The sequence below is a fragment of the Lytechinus variegatus genome, chromosome 3 (assembly GCF_018143015.1).
Source record: "Lytechinus variegatus isolate NC3 chromosome 3, Lvar_3.0, whole genome shotgun sequence".
Lineage (NCBI taxonomy): Eukaryota > Metazoa > Echinodermata > Echinoidea > Temnopleuroida > Toxopneustidae > Lytechinus > Lytechinus variegatus.
In genome coordinates, this window is record NC_054742.1 from 62,513,992 (window position 1) to 62,532,616 (window position 18,625).

At 36.5% G+C, this 18,625-nt stretch overlaps 2 protein-coding genes across 3 annotated transcripts; one reads left to right on the forward strand and one right to left on the reverse strand.

Annotated features, from left to right (window-relative positions):
- Window positions 1-1,945: 1,945 nt before the first annotated feature.
- LOC121411602 lies at window positions 1,946-5,610 on the reverse strand. Of its 2 annotated transcripts, none has more exons than XM_041604405.1 (3): window positions 5,197-5,610; window positions 3,936-4,120; window positions 1,946-3,541 (listed from the first exon to the last, which is right to left on the reverse strand). In XM_041604405.1, the coding sequence occupies exons 2-3, from the start codon at window positions 4,009-4,011 to the stop codon at window positions 2,745-2,747; spliced, it is 873 nt and encodes a 290-aa protein (XP_041460339.1). In that variant the 5' UTR covers window positions 4,012-4,120; window positions 5,197-5,610; the 3' UTR covers window positions 1,946-2,744. The 2 variants fall into 2 exon arrangements, with proteins under 2 accessions (XP_041460339.1, XP_041460338.1); XM_041604404.1 differs by lacking the exon at window positions 5,197-5,610 and adding an exon at window positions 4,614-4,721.
- LOC121411601 (zinc phosphodiesterase ELAC protein 1-like) lies at window positions 5,089-18,296 on the forward strand. The gene is made up of 9 exons (XM_041604401.1): window positions 5,089-5,239; window positions 7,227-7,435; window positions 7,735-7,848; window positions 8,864-8,958; window positions 10,253-10,348; window positions 11,056-11,204; window positions 12,364-12,495; window positions 13,609-13,703; window positions 15,217-18,296. The coding sequence occupies exons 1-9, from the start codon at window positions 5,161-5,163 to the stop codon at window positions 15,328-15,330; spliced, it is 1,083 nt and encodes a 360-aa protein (XP_041460335.1). The 5' UTR covers window positions 5,089-5,160; the 3' UTR covers window positions 15,331-18,296.
- Window positions 18,297-18,625: the final 329 nt, after the last annotated feature.

The following is an 18,625-nucleotide window of genomic DNA, read 5'->3' on the forward strand; positions in this document are numbered from 1 at the left end:
CATTTATATATATACATATATATATAAATGTGAAGAGCAAGACCTAAACATTGCATATGCATGGATGCTAAATCCTAATGCTAGTAAAGTAAGAAAGCTGGAGACGTAGCCGGGTTAATGAACCTATTAATTTTTTATGTTTTATATTACAATATCATACATCCTTCATGAAACTTGTCTGCATACGTTACATGCACATATTTTAATAAAGTCTTAATCAAGAATCACTAATGTAGTGACCCCTTTTTCTAATGTGTATTTGTCAATATTCTCATATAGTGAATTTGTTTTTTATGTTTTGTTTACAGCCAAATTTTTCTGTCCTATATCTTCAGATACCACAAGAAGGCCCTATGGCAGTAATGAATTCTGATGAAACCCATGCAATGCTATGTCTCAATCTGCCTTGCTTAACAAACATCCCCTCAAATACACACACATATGCTTGTTAACTTAATAAATTCATAATTTCCTAATGAAGCCCTATGGGGGAATATTTGATAAAAATTTCTTTCTACAATTGTTTTATTCACCTTCTATTTGTTTATATTTTACATACAGTAGTGTATGCAGAATTTTTGAAAGAGGGGGTTCAAGCTGAATGAAACATGTTGACAAACCAACCCCCCCCAAAAAAAAAAAAATCTTCACCACAAATTTTAGGTTGTTAGTATGCCACTGTATACATGTATGTTCTCCGTCAAAGAAAAGTCAAAGAAAATTTGAATTATACTTGTTTCTATTTATTCTTAAGAAAGTGAAATTATGATGAATTCACATTTCCATTGGCAATATTGGTCATAACATCTTAATGACAAAATCTCAACTTGCTTGTATTATCAAGCGAAAGTAGAATTAAATAGCACCCATTTTCTTACAAATAATAATCAATTATAAGCCATGAGATGTGAAATATTCATATGATAAACACTGTTTGTGCATTATATATAATTTTCTACAAAGGCATACATGTACCTGACTTACAATATATATATATATTTCAACAAATGACAAGACACAAATACTGCCTATCAAATATAATCCTATAAAATTCCCACAAAAAAATATGGCAGTATATTCTTAGATAAAAAAAATCTACAAACAATTCCCTTTCAGGAAAATTGATTTGAGGAATTAAAAAACAAGAAAGAGCGGATGGATTCTTGACAGATCGCAAATTCTAATAGCCATTTATGCATCCCTTAGTGGGCAAGCATGAGTCAAAATTAAAAGCTTTGTTCTACTCTGCCTTCTAGCAAGTTATTTAAAATAATTATGTATCAATCGTGAAAAGGGGAACAAAGTACAAAGCAAAAGCACAAAGATATTTGTCTTCAATATTTGCAGAAGGATACCTGTGACAATATTGTATATTCTTCTTGATTTACAAATAGATTATGAGAAAACCACTTTATGATTGACCCCTATGATATCTGGCTGTTGACCCCACAAGGCTAGCTATATCTTATGAGCCAAATCTATGGCTCTATCACATGCATGTAGATCGTCAATATTACCCATTTTGTCCTCTAATACATCATTGTATGATGGTGATCACAACCATTGGCGGTGGAAGCCAAAAAAATTAGGGGGGTCTACCTGAAATTTTGTGATGGACACATGTAAAAAATTTGACAAGGAAAAAAAAAAAAGGTCATCCATCTTTAAGGCCCGAATTCACAAAGATGGTTTTGAAAACCCTCAGTTGAATCCATGGTTTATGCAGATTTCATGTATAAATTACCCTGTATCGGGCCCGTGTATTAAAAAATTCCAATGCTGATCCACGCTTTTGTCACAGTGCGCCTAATTGACGCCTGTTACCATGGTTAGATACGCTATTTTATTCATGAGTCCACTGTTTGAAGAATGGACTCATTATTCAAAACATTGGACTCATGAATGAAATAGCATAGATAACCACGGCAACAGGCATCGTGGTAAATCAAGCGTAATTTATACAGGAAATCTGCATAAACCATGGACTCAACCGTGGGTTTTCAAAACCATCTTTGTGAATTCCGGCCTAAGTGATTGAGCATTTGTTTGTGTTGCCCCAAAACTGGAATAGTTTACCCATAGAAGTCAGGAAACCACCATCTGTAAAACAACTTCAAGCCAAAACTCAAAATGACTCTATTTCATCAATAACAAGCATATACAAATGTAGTATATACAAAGGTCTTATATACAAAGGTAGTCTCTGTGCTCTATAAATCTATATTATCATCTGTCTAAATTCTGATCACATGAAAGGATAATAGGTCATAGATGTGAAAAAAAAGTTCTACTCATAAATGAGCAACTTGATGCATTGATGATATTCTGATCTCATAATTAACATTGACTATAGCACAATAGTCTCAATTATAAAGTGAGCTTCCATTGGCTTATGAAATCACATTTATGTAGCCTTGCAATCCTTCACAAATATTTGAAAGAAATTCAAATATTGCAAATGATTCAGGAGTGAAGAAGAGAAAGACATTTTCAGAGTAAAGAACTAAATTTCCCTCATAAAAAAAATTGCATATAAATGTGCCTTTGGAGTTGGGACCCATGTGTTAAGACAGTTTTCATATCTACACTTTCAATTCATCAATCTGAGACTTAAAAATTCTGGCATATTAAACATAGAGCAATAAGCCAAATACAGCGAGAAATAATTTTCTTTTAGAAACAATCAACCAAATGGTAAAATATATGGATTGACAAGTGATTTGAATCCGATAGCTGATATCAAATTACATATTTGCACTCAAATGTATATTCAACCTTCCTTTCCTTGAGATAGGCATCCCGTCTGGACCAGCAAACCACTCACCTACACATCTACAGACAACTTTATTTCTTACACTAAGAATAAAACACAAAGTGCACTGGTTATTGACATCTTCCCAACATAGGACCTCGACATCGTCACCTGCGTTGATTTCTCCAACATATTCCACAGAGATTTTCTTCACATCGTAGTAAGCAAAATCTTTGCTGAATTTAGTGAAGACATTACCTTGTAATGCAGCAAGGCTTGCAGCATCATAGCAATACTTATAGCATGCTGACTGATTAACATGGCCATTGCTATCTGTGTCACTTGGCAACGCTCTGGTGGTGCAGGTAAATGATCGTTCCTTGACCGGAGGGATCGATGGAAAGGTACATCTTTGTGGTGGCTTGGTGAGTGCTGTTGCTCGGTATTTGTCAGCACTCCCAACAGGAAGCTCGACTGATCTTCGTGAATCCACACAGACTTTCACTCCTTGGCTGAAATTTTGAGAGAGCAACTTGCCCGTCTTCTGGCAGTATGTTGCTGAATCATACCAGAATGATGTCTTTCCCACATAACAAATTTTAGTTTTCATGTACCAAGGAAAAAACATATCCGCTATGTCATGAAATTCTTGTGAGAACTCTGATGTTTGATAAACCAGGAAGAAGGTGGAGCTCGAATCTAGTTGAAAATCTTTCCTCAGTGTAAGACTCATTGTCGCAGCTCGACTTGACTCAAAGTGCTTTGATAATTTCCAAAGATCCACTTTATCTGTATTAATAAAGGAAACACATTGAATTTATTGATTGGACATGGCTTCACAATGAAAGGGTTTATGATTCATATGTTTTTGATAACTATAATTTCTTTCAATTTAAGATCTGCATCCAAATTTTTGGGAGAGAAAAATAATCTCATCAAATTTTTCCATAAATTTTTGCAAAAAAACTTAAAGGATTACATGTTCCTTTTTAAATGATAACTCTATTTTGGCAAGGGATTTAAAATTAAGTCTTAATTCATACATGTTCATCATATTACAAATAATTAGCATATAATATGACAAAATTCAGTATGGAACAGGAAGGAATGTTCATTCTCTCATATTTCTGGCTACTCAAACCCATACAGTGATCATCCAGGATGAAAAAACAAACAAACTTACGGGCTTTATTGAAGTCACCATAAGAGAATCCTTCAGACGTGATAATTAAACCATCTTCATTCTCAGTGACCTTCATGATTACGGCAACCACCACTTTTCTTTTCTCTCAATCATGTACTGTGCAAACAGCATACACAAATAAACATGTAGTTTAGTGCCTTAGTTTGAGAATGTTTAACCTGCACCTGTATGACAAAGAAAATTTCAAGAAACATACTGTCAAAGTAAAATAGTTCAAAAATATAATTCAATGGTGATGATGTGAGAATAACACATGTTACATATGTGATGTTCATCGCATTCAGCAGCCTACTCCCTAGTGTCATAGTAATATGGATAAGTAAAACACACATTGAAAAAAGATCTCTCTGCATAATAATGAAAATATTAATTCTTATTTCTTTCAATAATGCATTGCTATCATTAGACGAGGGACAAATGAGCTACAATAATTGCTTTGATATCTTTCCATCCAAGTAAATCTAAGTAGATCTAGAATACCGACAATGTAAAAAAATGGCATTTAAGTATGCAATAAATAGTTTGGCTGTCAAGCGGCGGCCGCGGGGATTGCATTTCTTCTGCATGATGATGATAATAAGGTATGGCAAGTAAAACCGACTCCAATCGTCCTAAAATCGCATTGCTCACCGTCATCACACACACTTTTTTACTTACCGGCAGGTGATTGAATTAATATCATCCACGTTGGCACCTGACTTGCATGCGCTGCAGCTAATAGAATGCAAATTCCAGAATATAATGTGCTGAGTTTATAGCTGAATCAAATTAAGGTTTAATGTGTAAGTTGTAGATGTAGTAGGACCTAAGACTAAGCCGGCTTAGAGCCAGAACGGCACCATACCGACCACAAACAGCTGGGGCAGCCAGTGGGCGTGTCTAGAAATTTACGTAGAATAGGAAAATCCCATGCGCTCTTAAATTAAATTTTATTTTTTCCTTTCATTTTAAGGATGCTAGTACATTAAATACATTAGTTGGAATTAAAACTTTCATTAATTAATTAATATAATGTAGTGAGATACAAATCATCACATACATCACAACAGCTATAGAAAATAAATTCGCTGTAAATTATAAAAATCTGAAGGAAGACTCTATTTTCGTGATCGCATGCACTATACCGTCAGCCACACCGTATACTGTGTCGAGTAATTAGCCGAGGTAGTCACCGACGGATATTTTTACATCGTCGTATTAAATCATGGACATAACTTTTTTAGGAACAGCATCCGCTCACCCATCACCTACTCGAGGAGTGTCAGGCACGGTGGTAAAAAGTGGTAAGAAGGAAAAAAATAAGACTTATGCAGCTGCAGCTCTGGTCCAATATTCATCCACCAAGTCTTAGTTTCTTTCCTAGTGCTCTTTCGCAACCACGGCTAATATGCCCAATGAAACACTTTGGCAGGGCGGCGCCGCTTGAGCGAAATGAGCATCGCCGGCGCGGCGGCACTGATGCGTAAGCGCACTAGCGCCCAACTTTAATTGATTACACCGTCGAAACATGTCACATGAGTCACAAATAGCATTTATATTTTAGTTTAATAAAAAAGAAGTACTGGTAGGTAATTGCTAAGCATCAATCCCTTCATTATGTACTATGTACTAAAATCATGCTTTGGTTTCTTAGGGTATGTCACTTGAGTCACACACAATAAAAAACACTTGGGGGGGGCACTCAGTATATAATGCATAGTGGGTATGTGCCGCGGAGGGACCCCCATTTTCACACTCAAATTTCCGTTCCAAGGCATAGCATTTTTGCCTTGTTGAGAAAAAGAACAAAGAAAGCCGCTCCAAGGCATAGCATTTTCTTTCAAGAAAAAAAGACGAGAGAAATCCGCTCCGAAGCTTCGCATATTTTTGTTATGTCGCTCTGATCGCATTGAATGTGCTGCAATTTTGGTGAAAAGTGGCCGCAGAGCTCCCCGGCGGAGGCCGCGATAGCTGCATCATGCACGCATGACCGTTCCATAGGGATGCATACGCACTCACAAGCTGGCGATCCGTTCCAAGGACCCCCGTTTTCACAAACTTTTGTCGTTCCGAGGACCCTCCTTTTTACAATAAGCCCGCTCCAAGGCCCCTTTTTTTGTCTTGCCTGCGGCACACCCCCACCACTTTTTTGGTGGAAGATGATTGGCTTTTTTTTTCAAAAAGTGAACTCTGCATTCAAATAATAAGTAATAAATAATCATTTCAAATAAGTAATAAAGTGTTTCAAGTGTCACATTAGAGGAAACCAAAACCCAAGAGGAGAAGTAATCTTATTGGAAAGAGTAAAATAAGAGGTACAATTTCAGAACAGTTTCATCAAAATCGGTTATGAAATAAGCAAGTTATGGGAGTTTGAAAACTCTTGTTTTACTTTATATGGGCATCCTCAAATTGGCAAACGTGCTTCGAAATGGCTGATTTTGTGGACAACTCTCCATTTGTTTTATACACAAATTTTCAGATTTTCCTCATTATCTTTCAAATTGCATCTTTCCTCCTGAGCACAACATATGTCATGGGAAAATATCATCCACACCATATATGTCAAGGTCAGGAGGAGATAATGTGAAATATGTAAAATATAGGGGAAAATCTGAAAATATGTGTACAAAACAAATGGAGAGTTGTCCACAAAATCAGCCATTTTAAAGCATGTTTGCCAATTTGAGGATCCACATAGTAAGTACAACAAAACTTTTTAATCGTCCATAACTTGCTTATTTCGTAACTGATTTTGATGAAACTTTTTTTAAATTGTTCCTCTTATTTTACTCTTTCCAATTAGATTGCTTCTCTTCTTGGGTTTTGGTTTCCTTTAAAGAAAAATTCAGAAAAATGGGATGGATTTTGACCCTCACAATCTCAGCAATGCATGGTATAAAGCTTTTAAACTTAGCATGTTGTAGAACATTAATGATAAATTACTCAAGTTTCATACATGCCTCTATCTCAAATACCTTTTGAGATATAGGGCTATATAACAACATTTGTGTAATTATGAATACATGTATCTGTCTATGTTGCTATAATACACTTATAAGTCAATTAGGAAAGTCCATTTTCTGTATTGCATGTTCCAACATCTTTCATCAGAGCTTGACTTGTACAATTTTAGCCAAATCTGCATTGACATTTTTTTGTCTTCCATACTGGGCCCAAATATTTAATCTTTTACAGATTTACTGATGAAACTCAAGTGAAAGGTACAACTTTCCAGTTTTCACGTAGTTAATGATCAGTAAATGGAAAAGTAAATTATTATAATTTTAGATGGAGAGGCATGGCTTGTAGATTGCGGTGAAGGCACCCAGATTCAGTTAATGAAAAGCTCAGTCAAGCCTGGTCGCATCACCAAGATTTTCATCACGCATCTCCATGGTGACCACTCGTTTGGATTGCCGGGTCTATTATGCACCCTCAATACGGCCTTCCTTGATCCGGACAGAGAGGGCAGTATTATGGAGATATATGGTCCTCAGGTATGTTTGTTTTAGAAACCTTGTTTTCAACATATATGTGCAGAACCGGAGCAGAATATTTTTGCTTTCCAAAATTGTTTAGCATGTTAGGTCAAAAGAAAAAAGCTAATCTGTACAGTAAAAATCAGCTACACAAAAACTTTTATGTAGCAGTTTTTGAAAAATTCGTAATAAATTGTGAAGTGATTCATGTAACACTAGGTTGCTGGGCTGTATCTGGGCTCATAATAAGAGTAGCATAGTATATTCACAAATTGCTTTTGATATTTTTGCCTGGCTTCTTGTTTGCTTTATTAAAGGGTTTAAGAAAGTATGTCCGTGTGAGCTTGGAACTGTCAAGATCAGAGATGTCATACTCCTATGTGGTACATGAGCTTCAGGTTCCAGATACTGACCATCCCCACGACTGGGAGGTTTGTAAAACTCCTTCACTAGGTGGTTTCAGACCGCCTCGAAGTTCGCCAGTTCCAGGTATTCTCTGATCGGGAAATTTACCCCGATCAGAAAATACCAGGTATTTTGGTAATGTGAAAGCAAACTACGCGTAATCTCCCCGAAAGAAAATACCCGCTAAATAGTAGGTACTTGGCGAAATTACGAGAACTTTCTTGGGGATTTTTCCAAGGTCGCAGGTATTTTGGCGATGTGAAAGCAAATTACGGGAACTTTTATCCCAGCGTGTCGTTGGGCGCGGCGGCGTGGGTGGCTGCTGGGCTAGAGATTTTGAATCTCCCGCCTTGCCTGCTTATCAGACCACACTGCGCATGCTCGTAACTTCGGGAACTTATCCCGAAGGATGTGTTTCGGGGCGGTGTGAATGCAGGAATAATTAACGGGTATTTTTTAGCCTTAAAAAGTTCTCGTAATTTAACGGGGATTCTTGTGATCGAGGCGGTTTGAAACCGCCTACTATGATTTTACATTTATAAGAGGCAAAGTCAGTTGTGATTAAAATGGTTAGAGAAGGGACAATTGGCATTAAATCAATCATGCTTGGGGCAGTGACAACATCATTATTTAGGCTATTCCAAGTCTTACCAATTCTAACATAAAAAGTATAAATCTGTTTAATTCCATGAAAGATCTATGAAAGAGCTCATCTGATTTTTCATTCATTTTCTGTTGACTTTTATACAGATTCAAAGTCACTTGCATATTCATATCATTTTGAATATTTATTTCTGTAATGCTATTTTCATTTGTGTCATTAACACATATATATTAAGTGCTTAATAAGTATATTTTCCAAAGATTGCAAAAGTATACCGTAATATAAGCGTATTCGGTGAATATCTTTCCTACATTTAGTGGGGTTTTTTAATTAAAGGAATACAGAAGTTGTTTTTATCTTCACACCTTTTTTTTATCATTTACTTGAAACTGCTGAATTTGTTAAAGTTTATTTTCTACTTTTTTAATCCAATATAGTCATGGAAACCATCACATGAGGCAGAGGGTTCATTGCATCCAAATGAAAAGGCAGGAAGAAATATCACTATGAATGCTGATGGCATTTACAATCTGTAGGTAAACAAAAATGAGTGCAATTATTCAAGACACAGAGAGAGAAAGAGAGAGGGGGGGGGGGGGGTCAGTCAGTGTAAATGAGATTGAAGATTGGGGTAGATAGAAGGAGAAATAGGAAGTTACATTGCACTGCTTTTAGAGAGTCAGACCGATACATTAAAAAAGGAGATGGAGGGTGAAATGTTCATAATTACATTTATATGCAAGCTTACAATTGATCCACACCTTTCATGATAGTGTTATTCTCTATTTTGAGTTTATGCATTTATCTCTCTCTCTCTGTCTCCCTTTCTCTCAGACATACACATGTGGACATCTCACACACACACAACCCTTACCACACACATGCATTCACACCCTCAACTTAACTCGCACTAACAGTAATCCCTGCAATCCTCAGGGTCAGAGTGTTCCAACAACGGTACTGTTGAATTTATTTTTGTTAAAAAACAAATAACAATACATATAAAATTATGCATGTGAATTGATAAATGAAAACGGGAGGATGGCCCTACTCAGCAACATCAATCATGGTGCCGCTGGTCGACAGAGGGGTCCTTATGTTACAAAGAATATCAAACGCCCTCACCCCAAAATTGTATCTAAGATTATATGAAATGGCTATAAATTATGATTATAAAACGTTTATTTTCGAGTTCATTTTAAACATTTTTACCAAGTACATGTATGCGATAGTGCTATCCCTGAGCCTGTTCTGAAATTCATTGCGGAACTCGGGGTATCTTTCTAATCTAATAGAGAAAGCAGTTTCCAGTGCCTGTGGTGTAATGGTTCTGTTGGCTAATTCAGAGTCTTAGGAAATTGTAGACATCATTTCCCACCGTTCAGCAAGGTTGCTCATATTCAGCAAACGAGAACATCATAATAAGTGAATTCACATCCGAGGATGATTTTGATTGCCTTTTTTGGATGTTCTCAAGTTTTCTGACATGATCCTTGGTGAGTCCTGGATTTAAAACTAGGACTGCGTTTTCAACTGTTGGTCTGATGTAACAGTTGTAGACTGTCAGAAAGTCATGGTTGGGGACATTGTGGCATTTCAGTAGATGAAGCAGTGCAAATTTCCATATGCTTTCCTCAATTTTTGTTTCACACTATGTCATGTTTCTATGTGTTAGAAACTTCCATTGTAATGTACACATTATTGTATACTCGGTTAGGGACATAGTCCTTAAAACATGATTGTTTCATTTTAATTAGAACAAATGTCAAACAGTGGGGAAATGTCACCTCCAATTTTGACTCTTGCTTTGATTTTTTGGTTTGCAGACATGAAGATGATCGTCATATCATACAGGCTGCCCCTCTGACTCACCGGGTTCCTTGCTTTGGATATGTGTTTCTCGAGAAGCCTCAACCAGGCAGGTAATAGGTCTAATCCAGAGATGCCAAGTTCAAAGACCAGCTATGCGTGAGATTTTCCATGAATTTGAGTGAGATCACAGACATTGTGTACAATGTATATGGGGATAGGCTGTGATAGTTGCGTGAGACAGAGATTTGAGGGGATGAATAAGAGTCCAAAATGCTTGAGTCTCACACATAATGCGTGAAACTTGGTAGCTCTGCTAATCATTAAATTGGCAACAGTGGAATCTTTAAGTTGGGATGACGGCAAAATGCAAATAACGTCAGTTTGTTCATATCGTTCAACTTTAAAATAATTCTTATCTCAATTCTCTATTTCAAATATGATTCGCTAACCTCAACCCATTAAGTCTTATACCCATGATAACTTAGGCAAGGTTTATTTTAGTGTGTGTCTTACACTAAAACCAAATTGTGTTATTTGGTTAAAAGTGCTTTGAAACAAAAAAGTTTTCAGTCAGGCCGACTACAAAATACAAATGACATCAATATGATCATGTCGATGTAGTTTGTGTTTCCAATGATATTATATTATCAGAGGTCAGGAGAGGGGGGGGTGAAATCCGTCCCATTTTCGTGTAATATTTCTACAATGAATGGGGGAGTATGTCTTAATCTTCTTCTTAAAAGTCTTGCACATCTTTTGAGGCCATGTTTAAAATTTGTAGTAAAGGAATGATTCAACCATTCTACCTATGCCCTAGGTTAGATGCTGAGATGCTCCGGAGTAGGGGGATTCCCCCAGGACCACTGTATGCCAGAATCAAAGCAGGTCAAGAGATAGAAGCTCCTGATGGCTCAGTCATCACACCACAAGATGTGGTAGGACCAACAAGACCAGGAAGAAAGATAGGTACGAATTTCTCTTTTTACAGGACTTGGATTAACCCAAGAAAATGAAGGCAATTACCCTGGATGCCGACTACAGATGGGGAAGAGTGCTCTGGCCCCCTAAAGGTGCACGACTAAGAAAAAAAAGATGAAAAGGAGAAAAAGAAAGAAAAGGAAGGAACAAGGGTGAAATGTGACATTGTTTGTTGAATATGTCAAAATCTATCACAAAATAGATTTACATTTAAAAAAAAGCTGAATATTTTGGTTGCTGCAGACTTTTAAAGAAATTGTCCCACATTTGCCATGTTATGACCATGCCTTGTTGCCATGGAAATTCCCTGATTACCAATGGTGGTTCCAAGGCTCAACAAGTGGAATACCTCTGGCAGTTCCCCGCATTAAGCAATTCAACATAGCAGCAGTGCTGACATGGAAAATAGCTAAGATGAATAATCATTCATATAATAATAAAGTCCTAAGTTCATTGACCCTAAATGACCTTTGACCGTGATCATGTAACCTGATGAATGTGCAAAATGATCAAAGAAACTTTGTTACCCTTATGTTCAACTTTCATGAACTAGGTCCATATACTTTCTAAGTTATGACATTTCAAAAATGTTACCTTGGTTAAGATTTTGATATTGATACCGCAAAATATGGTCAAAATTCATTGACCCTAAATGACCTGTGACCTGTTAATCATGCAAGATGAATAGTGATACTTGATTACCCTTGTGTTCAAATTTCATGAACTAGGTCCATATACTTTCTGAGTGATGACATTTCAAAAACTAAACCTTTGGTTAAGATTTTCAATTGAAAAATAATAATAATTCACATTCACAAGGCATACAATGCGAGTGTTCAGTCTAAGCTTATCCTTGTTTTAAAATATGTCTATCAGAGATCTTATGCAGGGATATAGTCCAGACCGGTACTTCCAAGTCACAAGGTCATTGGAGAAAGTCGTCTTCCAAAGGCTTTGTACATTTGATGTGGGTGAATCGTGCCAAGGTTAGGCTAAGGCTGGAAATATTTGATCTTGAGGCCGGCCTCAATTACAGCCATAATCATGTGTGTCAGGGGCTAACTACATGTACAAATTGGTCTGTTGCAAGGAGGGCAGTGAATACAGTTATATTCATCAGGTCCTTTTATATTCTTGATCATAACAGTGATCCTTGGAGACACAAAGGAATCCTCAAGAATCATTCCCATTGCCATGAATGCAGATGTCCTGGTTCATGAGGCTACAGTAGCGGATGAACTTCATGATATATGCATTGAGAGAGGACACTCAACCCCAGGTTGGTATAAGGCCCATTGCATAGTTAACATTTGCTGTGGTCGCCACTCAGTGGACTAGTCTACAAATTTTCCTGTGATTTAATTGTGCCAGGAACAGGATCGAAGGTGGCTAAAGGGCTGCGATTTTCATCTTACATTTTATGATCATTTTGCAATTTCATATTTTGGGCTTGAAGAGGGGCCAAAGGCAAATCTGTACGGAGACTGTACCGAAATATCATGCTATTAAGTGATTATGCTAATTTATGCGTAATTAGTATGCAGAATCATACTTTTTCCTCTAACTCCCTAAATAAAGCTCCTACTAGTTTTTGGTATAGAAACTCTTTGTAGTGTTCTTAGCAAGTGCACATGAAAAAATTGCAATATCAAATCATTTTCTTATGTTTTATATTGTTTTTTGCAATTTCTTATGTATTTCTTTGTTTTTTTACCTTTCGTTTTTCATTGTTTTTTCAATGAAATTTGTTGGGGACTCTTCTGGGATTATAAAAAGCATAAAATAAATACATTTAGACCAGCAAAACTAAAAATAATCATACATTTATTAACTTTGATTGAAAACACAATATGCATTGACTTTGTACACAAAACCACGTTTTTGAGCAATTTTCGGTCTGACATGCACTTACATAATGTTAAGTAATTTCGGAACCACGTACCCGGGTGATACAAAATTGGTCTCAAAAGTTGCGCGAGACTTGAGAGTAAAAAGTCAGCGAGCGGCGCGGTCCAAAAATTTTGCACAGCAAAAAATTTGCGCGATTCGTTGAGGGGGGCCTCCGAGGCCCCCCCCCCCCCCCGGCCTAGATAGGGTTAAAAGCCTGGTGGAGTGTTACAAATCCCATTGTCAAGGTTTAGAACCCGTCAAGTTGTTTTGCATGAATAAAAGAGTTACAGCTCCCCAAGTACATGTACAAAGCCACTTTTATATTTAAGGGTTATTATCTAATGATTCAAAAAAATGTTTGTAGCTCTAGTGTAAACAAAAGCAAATTTTCAGGTTTCCCATCCTCCCAGCCAGCTAATCTTGAGTCATTGTTTCTCTAATTTGTAGTCTTTCATGTTTTTTTTTTTTCATTGTTTTCTTTTTCCCCCCTCTACAATGACAGCCATGGCTGGTCAGTTTGCTGCACAGATCCAATGCAAGCATCTAGTCATCAGTCACTTCAGCCAGAGATATTCCCCATTATCACGTCAATGCAAGGTAATTCTTGATCTCTTTAAGAGATCATTTCACTTTGTTCTGATTTTAAAAAAAACAAATCATTTTGGTTCTTGAAAAAGGGCTAAACATTAGGCTTATAGTGTCAAAATACAATCCCAAAAATTTTAAAGTAACATATCTAAAGAAACTATTTAAAAAAATTGGAGATGGAAACCAAAGTTTGCAAATAATTGGGGGTTGGTTTATTGTGGTCTGTTTCATAGTTTTAGAGGATAAATACACACACTCATACACATGTTTCATCTTAGTTTAAGAATTTTTTAAATCAGCTGCTCACAGAGGAGTGAAACGATCCTTTTAATTCTGTGATTCCCATAGAGACCACTTAGTTAAAGGAGGTAATGGTCTAACCTGTTGACTACAGACTTCTGTTATTCCCATAGGCTTGGTACCGGGACCACCCAGTTCAAACAGTCTTATTCAGTTCTTATTTCCCATCTAGGCTGTATAGGGATAATCATACCAAATGTTGAAAATGTTTTTGAAAACAATGCTGAAAATCACCGACCGAGCAAGCATATGTGGCCATTATATTTATATTGAACATCAGAACCAAATAGACCTGACCTGCCAATCTCTGGGAATGAAAAAGTATATTCTGTGATAAGAAAAAGTGTATTTTTCCCAAAAAAAGTGTATTTCATAATAAAATGCGTGGTGCACTCGCTCATCGCGGCGCACAAGCTGCATGCAAGCTAAAATGCACACTGCTCTTGCAGATGAAAAAAAACAAAAAACATTTAAACATGTGTATATCTCACCCTGGTTTTAACAAAATGATTGAAAAAAACAAACAGGTTACCTGAAATTACATTGATGTAATAACCATATTTGTGTAAGTTTTATGAAATAAAGACATATGAAGATGATTTTGCTCAATGAATTACAATTTTGTAAAAAAAAAATTTTTTTAACAAAAACATATTTTCTAAAGAAAAAACAAACTGCCGTATTTTGGTTGCAAAAAGGTATTAAAAAAAATGCAATGGTTAGCAGGGGAGTGTTTCATCAACATTTTGTCCGACAAGTTGTCAGATCTGACATCTTTCTCTGACTCTGATTGGCTGTGAGGCACTGATACTATGGTAACTGTCGGATAAAATGGGACTTGTCGGATAAAACGTCCGACAAGTCCTTTCATGAAACGCTCCCCCGGTCTGAATAGACCCATCTGACAAAAGGTGAGTGGATGAGTTGGCAGTAGACGAATCGGCCACTTTCCTTTTCTTTGATATATCTGTACTCAACCAATCAAATTGAGGAATTTTAGAGGCAATCTCAGTTGGCAAAATCAATATGAGGATGGTAGACTTCTGCAAGGGGAGTCACCACAAAATTGTAAGTCTTTATAATTTGATTGCTTTGCATTTCTATCTTGCTCTGATGATGTGTCTGGAATACTCACCAGTGGAACTGGGTATATAATATACATGTATACATTCTCTTTTTATGATTAATTATTTCTCTCGTAATTTTCTCTGTTTTCTAATAGGAAGGGGATGAGACTGTTCAGAAACTTCTTGATCAGACAAGAGCAACATTTCCAGGAGGGAAGGTGACTGCCGCAGAGGATTTAATGACCATCTCTGTCCCTGCAAGAAAGTGACTGCAGCAGAGGACTTCATGGCCATCTCTGCCTCTGCCAGGAGATGAATACAGCAGACGTCTTCATGGCCATCTCTGTCTCTGCCAGGAGATGAATACAGCAGACGTCTTCATGGCCATCTCTGTCTCTGCCAGGAGATGACTACAGCAGAAGACTTCATGGCCATCTCTGTCTCTTCCAGGAGATGAATACAGCAGAAGACTTCATGGCCATCTCTGTCTCTTCCAGGAGATGACTACAGCAGAAGACTTCATGGCCATCTCTGTCTCTTCCAGGAGATGACTACAGCAGAAGACTTCATGGCCATCTCTGTCTCTTCCAGGAGATGAATACAGCAGAAGACTTCATGGCCATCTCTGTCTCTTCCAGGAGATGACTACAGCAGAATACTTCATGGCCATCTCTGTCTCTTCCAGGAGATGACTACAACAAGACTTCCTGATCATCTGTGTCTCTGCCAGGAGATGACAACAGCAGAAGACTTCATGGCCATCTCTGTCTCTCCCAAAAGATTACTACAGCAAAAGACTTCCCAATCATTCTGTCTCTGCCAGGAGATGACTACAACAGACGTCTTCTTTACCACCACTGTCCCTGCCAGGAGATGAATACAGCAGAAGACTTCATGGCCATCTCTGTCTCTTCCAGGAGATGACTACAGCAGAATACTTCCTGGCCATCTCTGTCTCTGCCAGGAGATGACTACAGCAGAAGACTTCATGGCCATCTCTGTCTCTGCCCAATTTTTTTCTCTCCTTCCCTCTCTTGCACTTTTTCATTCTTTTTTTCTCTCTCGTTGTTTTGTTTCTAAAGTAACTACTCAAAATAAAAAAATATGAATTCTTCATCAATAAACTTGATTTCACAAATTTATTTCATTTGCAGATATTTTTGAAGAGTTTATTTCATTATAAGCAATGAGCAACAAGCAAAATGGGCACAAGTTATCACTTCATTTATCAATGAATTCAAAAAAAAAAAAAACTACTGCACTTTTTAATTGTATGCATGCACGAACCAACATTTAAAGTGTTCAATTTTTGCACAGAATAGCATGTGCTCTATCAAGATTTCTTCTTTAATTCCAAAATGCAATTTTTTTAATTCAAATTTGATTCCCTTTTTTGTCTTCTAAACTGTGCTAGTAAAAAATGTGATCAATTTCAAAATGACATGAACTACAAAATTATTGATTTGTGCTTCATAGATGTTATGATTTTTTATAACAAAGAGAGCTCAAGGAGTATTCCACAAAGAGCAAGTGTAATTTGATAATCATTCAAGATGCCACATTGCGTTTAGTATGTAAAGCATGCATTCATTAGTCAGATCACGCCGATGGGATGCGTGCTACACCATATTCAGTCATGAGATCACATGTTTACACACTTTGGACTTACTATAAGTCACCCTTAACTCTTTGTGGAACATCTTAGTATTTACCTGGGCTCTGTGACATAAATCTTTGCATTGATCCTAGAACATATTTTAACGACATATTGTATTGACCAAACCATACGATCAATTGTAAATATCAATCTTGCGATTAATCAAAGCTTGAATTTGTGCAACCCAGAATGTCATTTGTGAAAGGTATACATTGGAACAACCGATGTACAATATACACTGTCTAACTTAAGCACTTTTTGCGGTTGAATATACAAATTAAGATACAAATCTTCTTTGCAACTTGCATGGAGTTCTACAAAATGATTGATTTATGGAGATCAATATTTTGTCCACATTCGATAGGGCTAGGGTGCGAATTTGATCTTGGTAAGAGATTCTACGACAGCAGGATTCTAGATTTTAATAGTTGGTTTGCTACCATTTTTCATCAAAATTGAGAGTAGTTTAGGTTGAGCTTGCATATGAATTCCTTTTGTCTTTTTATTAGAAATATAATATTGCAATGCACAAACAGTTTGATATCGAGTATTTTCTCTTTTTTATCAACACTATAATAATAATAATAATATGGTCCATTTATACAGCTACTGCGCTTGATATCATATTATTACCCCGGCTGTAGCTGAGCGGCCATATACCTAGGTGCTAAAGCATTCAAGGTATAATGCCTACCAGCTACCCATTCACCTCACCTGGGTCGAGTGCTGCAAAATGTGGGTAAATTTCTTGCTGATGGAAAACATGCCATGGCTGGGATTTGAACCCACGTCCCTCTGATTGAAAGACGAGAGTTGTAACCACAAGACCACAGTGCCCCTCCTTTGATATTACAGACGTATCTTTTTATTACTAAGTTCACTAATATCAGATCTGAGCCTTATGGCGTAAAAATGCTAGTACAAATTGCTGTCGGCCAAGCCAATGCCACTATTTCAATAGCTTATAACAGATTATTTCAAGGATGGTAATGACGAGAGGTTTCTTGAAATCGAAATCTAAAGCAAACTGAACTGTTTATGTTCCATCACGAGCAAGACGCAAACAATTGAATAGTATCTTGTATTCTTGCCCAATAAATACTGATGTGAATTAGCTACCCTACTGTTTTTAACACTGTAATTTGTACAATGCTATTTAGCATATATAATTAAGAGTTTAGAATCGATCAGGTCATACATATATCAGGCCCTATAAATCTAGTTTAATATACCAGCGAGGTGTATATCTACAATAACATTAATGCAATGCAATTCGCTATTGTCTGACGATAGAAACATTTTTAAAACTTTTTTTTTTGCACAGGTACACAAGTACTCATATCATGTGCATGCAGTATACTGTCATTTTATGTTCTACTTCTGTGGAAAGTTTTCATATTGATAAATAATTGAATTCCATGCATATTATATGTGCATTCTTTAAAATTCATTACCATGTGCTAATTATATATGGCCTTATTTTCATGACAGCAATAATTGTGATATTGAACTTGCTGCAAATTATATTTTCTGACGTTTCTGCATGTCTACTTAATGTTAGAAAACATTGTTAAACTTCCTGGCTTTAAATATTTCTGACTATGCAACAGAAAAATGGCACAATGTTATTCAGGAATGTATGTTTGAAAAGAACACATGTAACTTTTTTTTTTAATTAAATATGTTTGTTTTCAGGCTTGCAAGTCTACAAAATGTATGTAAGCAAAAATGAATAAGTTGTACTTAGATAGTAGTAAAACCACATTGAAAAGAATATACAGGATAAAACCTTACAAAAATGAAATACAACAATAATACAGTTAGAATTAGAGAAACTGTTACTTCTTTGTCAGAATGTTCTTCTTTGCTACATGAATACGATCCATTTAAAAATAGGTCAAAATATA

Excerpts from the sequence above, each read along its gene's own strand:
- LOC121411602 (XM_041604405.1), bottom strand. The coding sequence starts at position 4,011 with ATGAAGGTCACTGAGAATGAAGATGGTTTAATTATCACGTCTGAAGGA. Across the intron at positions 3,542-3,935 it reads TGGTGACTTCAATAAAGCCC|ATAAAGTGGATCTTTGGAAA; the intron begins GTAAGTTTGTTT and ends TTATTAATACAG.
- LOC121411601 (XM_041604401.1), top strand. The coding sequence starts at position 5,161 with ATGGACATAACTTTTTTAGGAACAGCATCCGCTCACCCATCACCTACT. Across the intron at positions 7,436-7,734 it reads TGGAGATATATGGTCCTCAG|GGTTTAAGAAAGTATGTCCG; the intron begins GTATGTTTGTTT and ends GCTTTATTAAAG. Across the intron at positions 10,349-11,055 it reads GAGAAGCCTCAACCAGGCAG|GTTAGATGCTGAGATGCTCC; the intron begins GTAATAGGTCTA and ends CCTATGCCCTAG.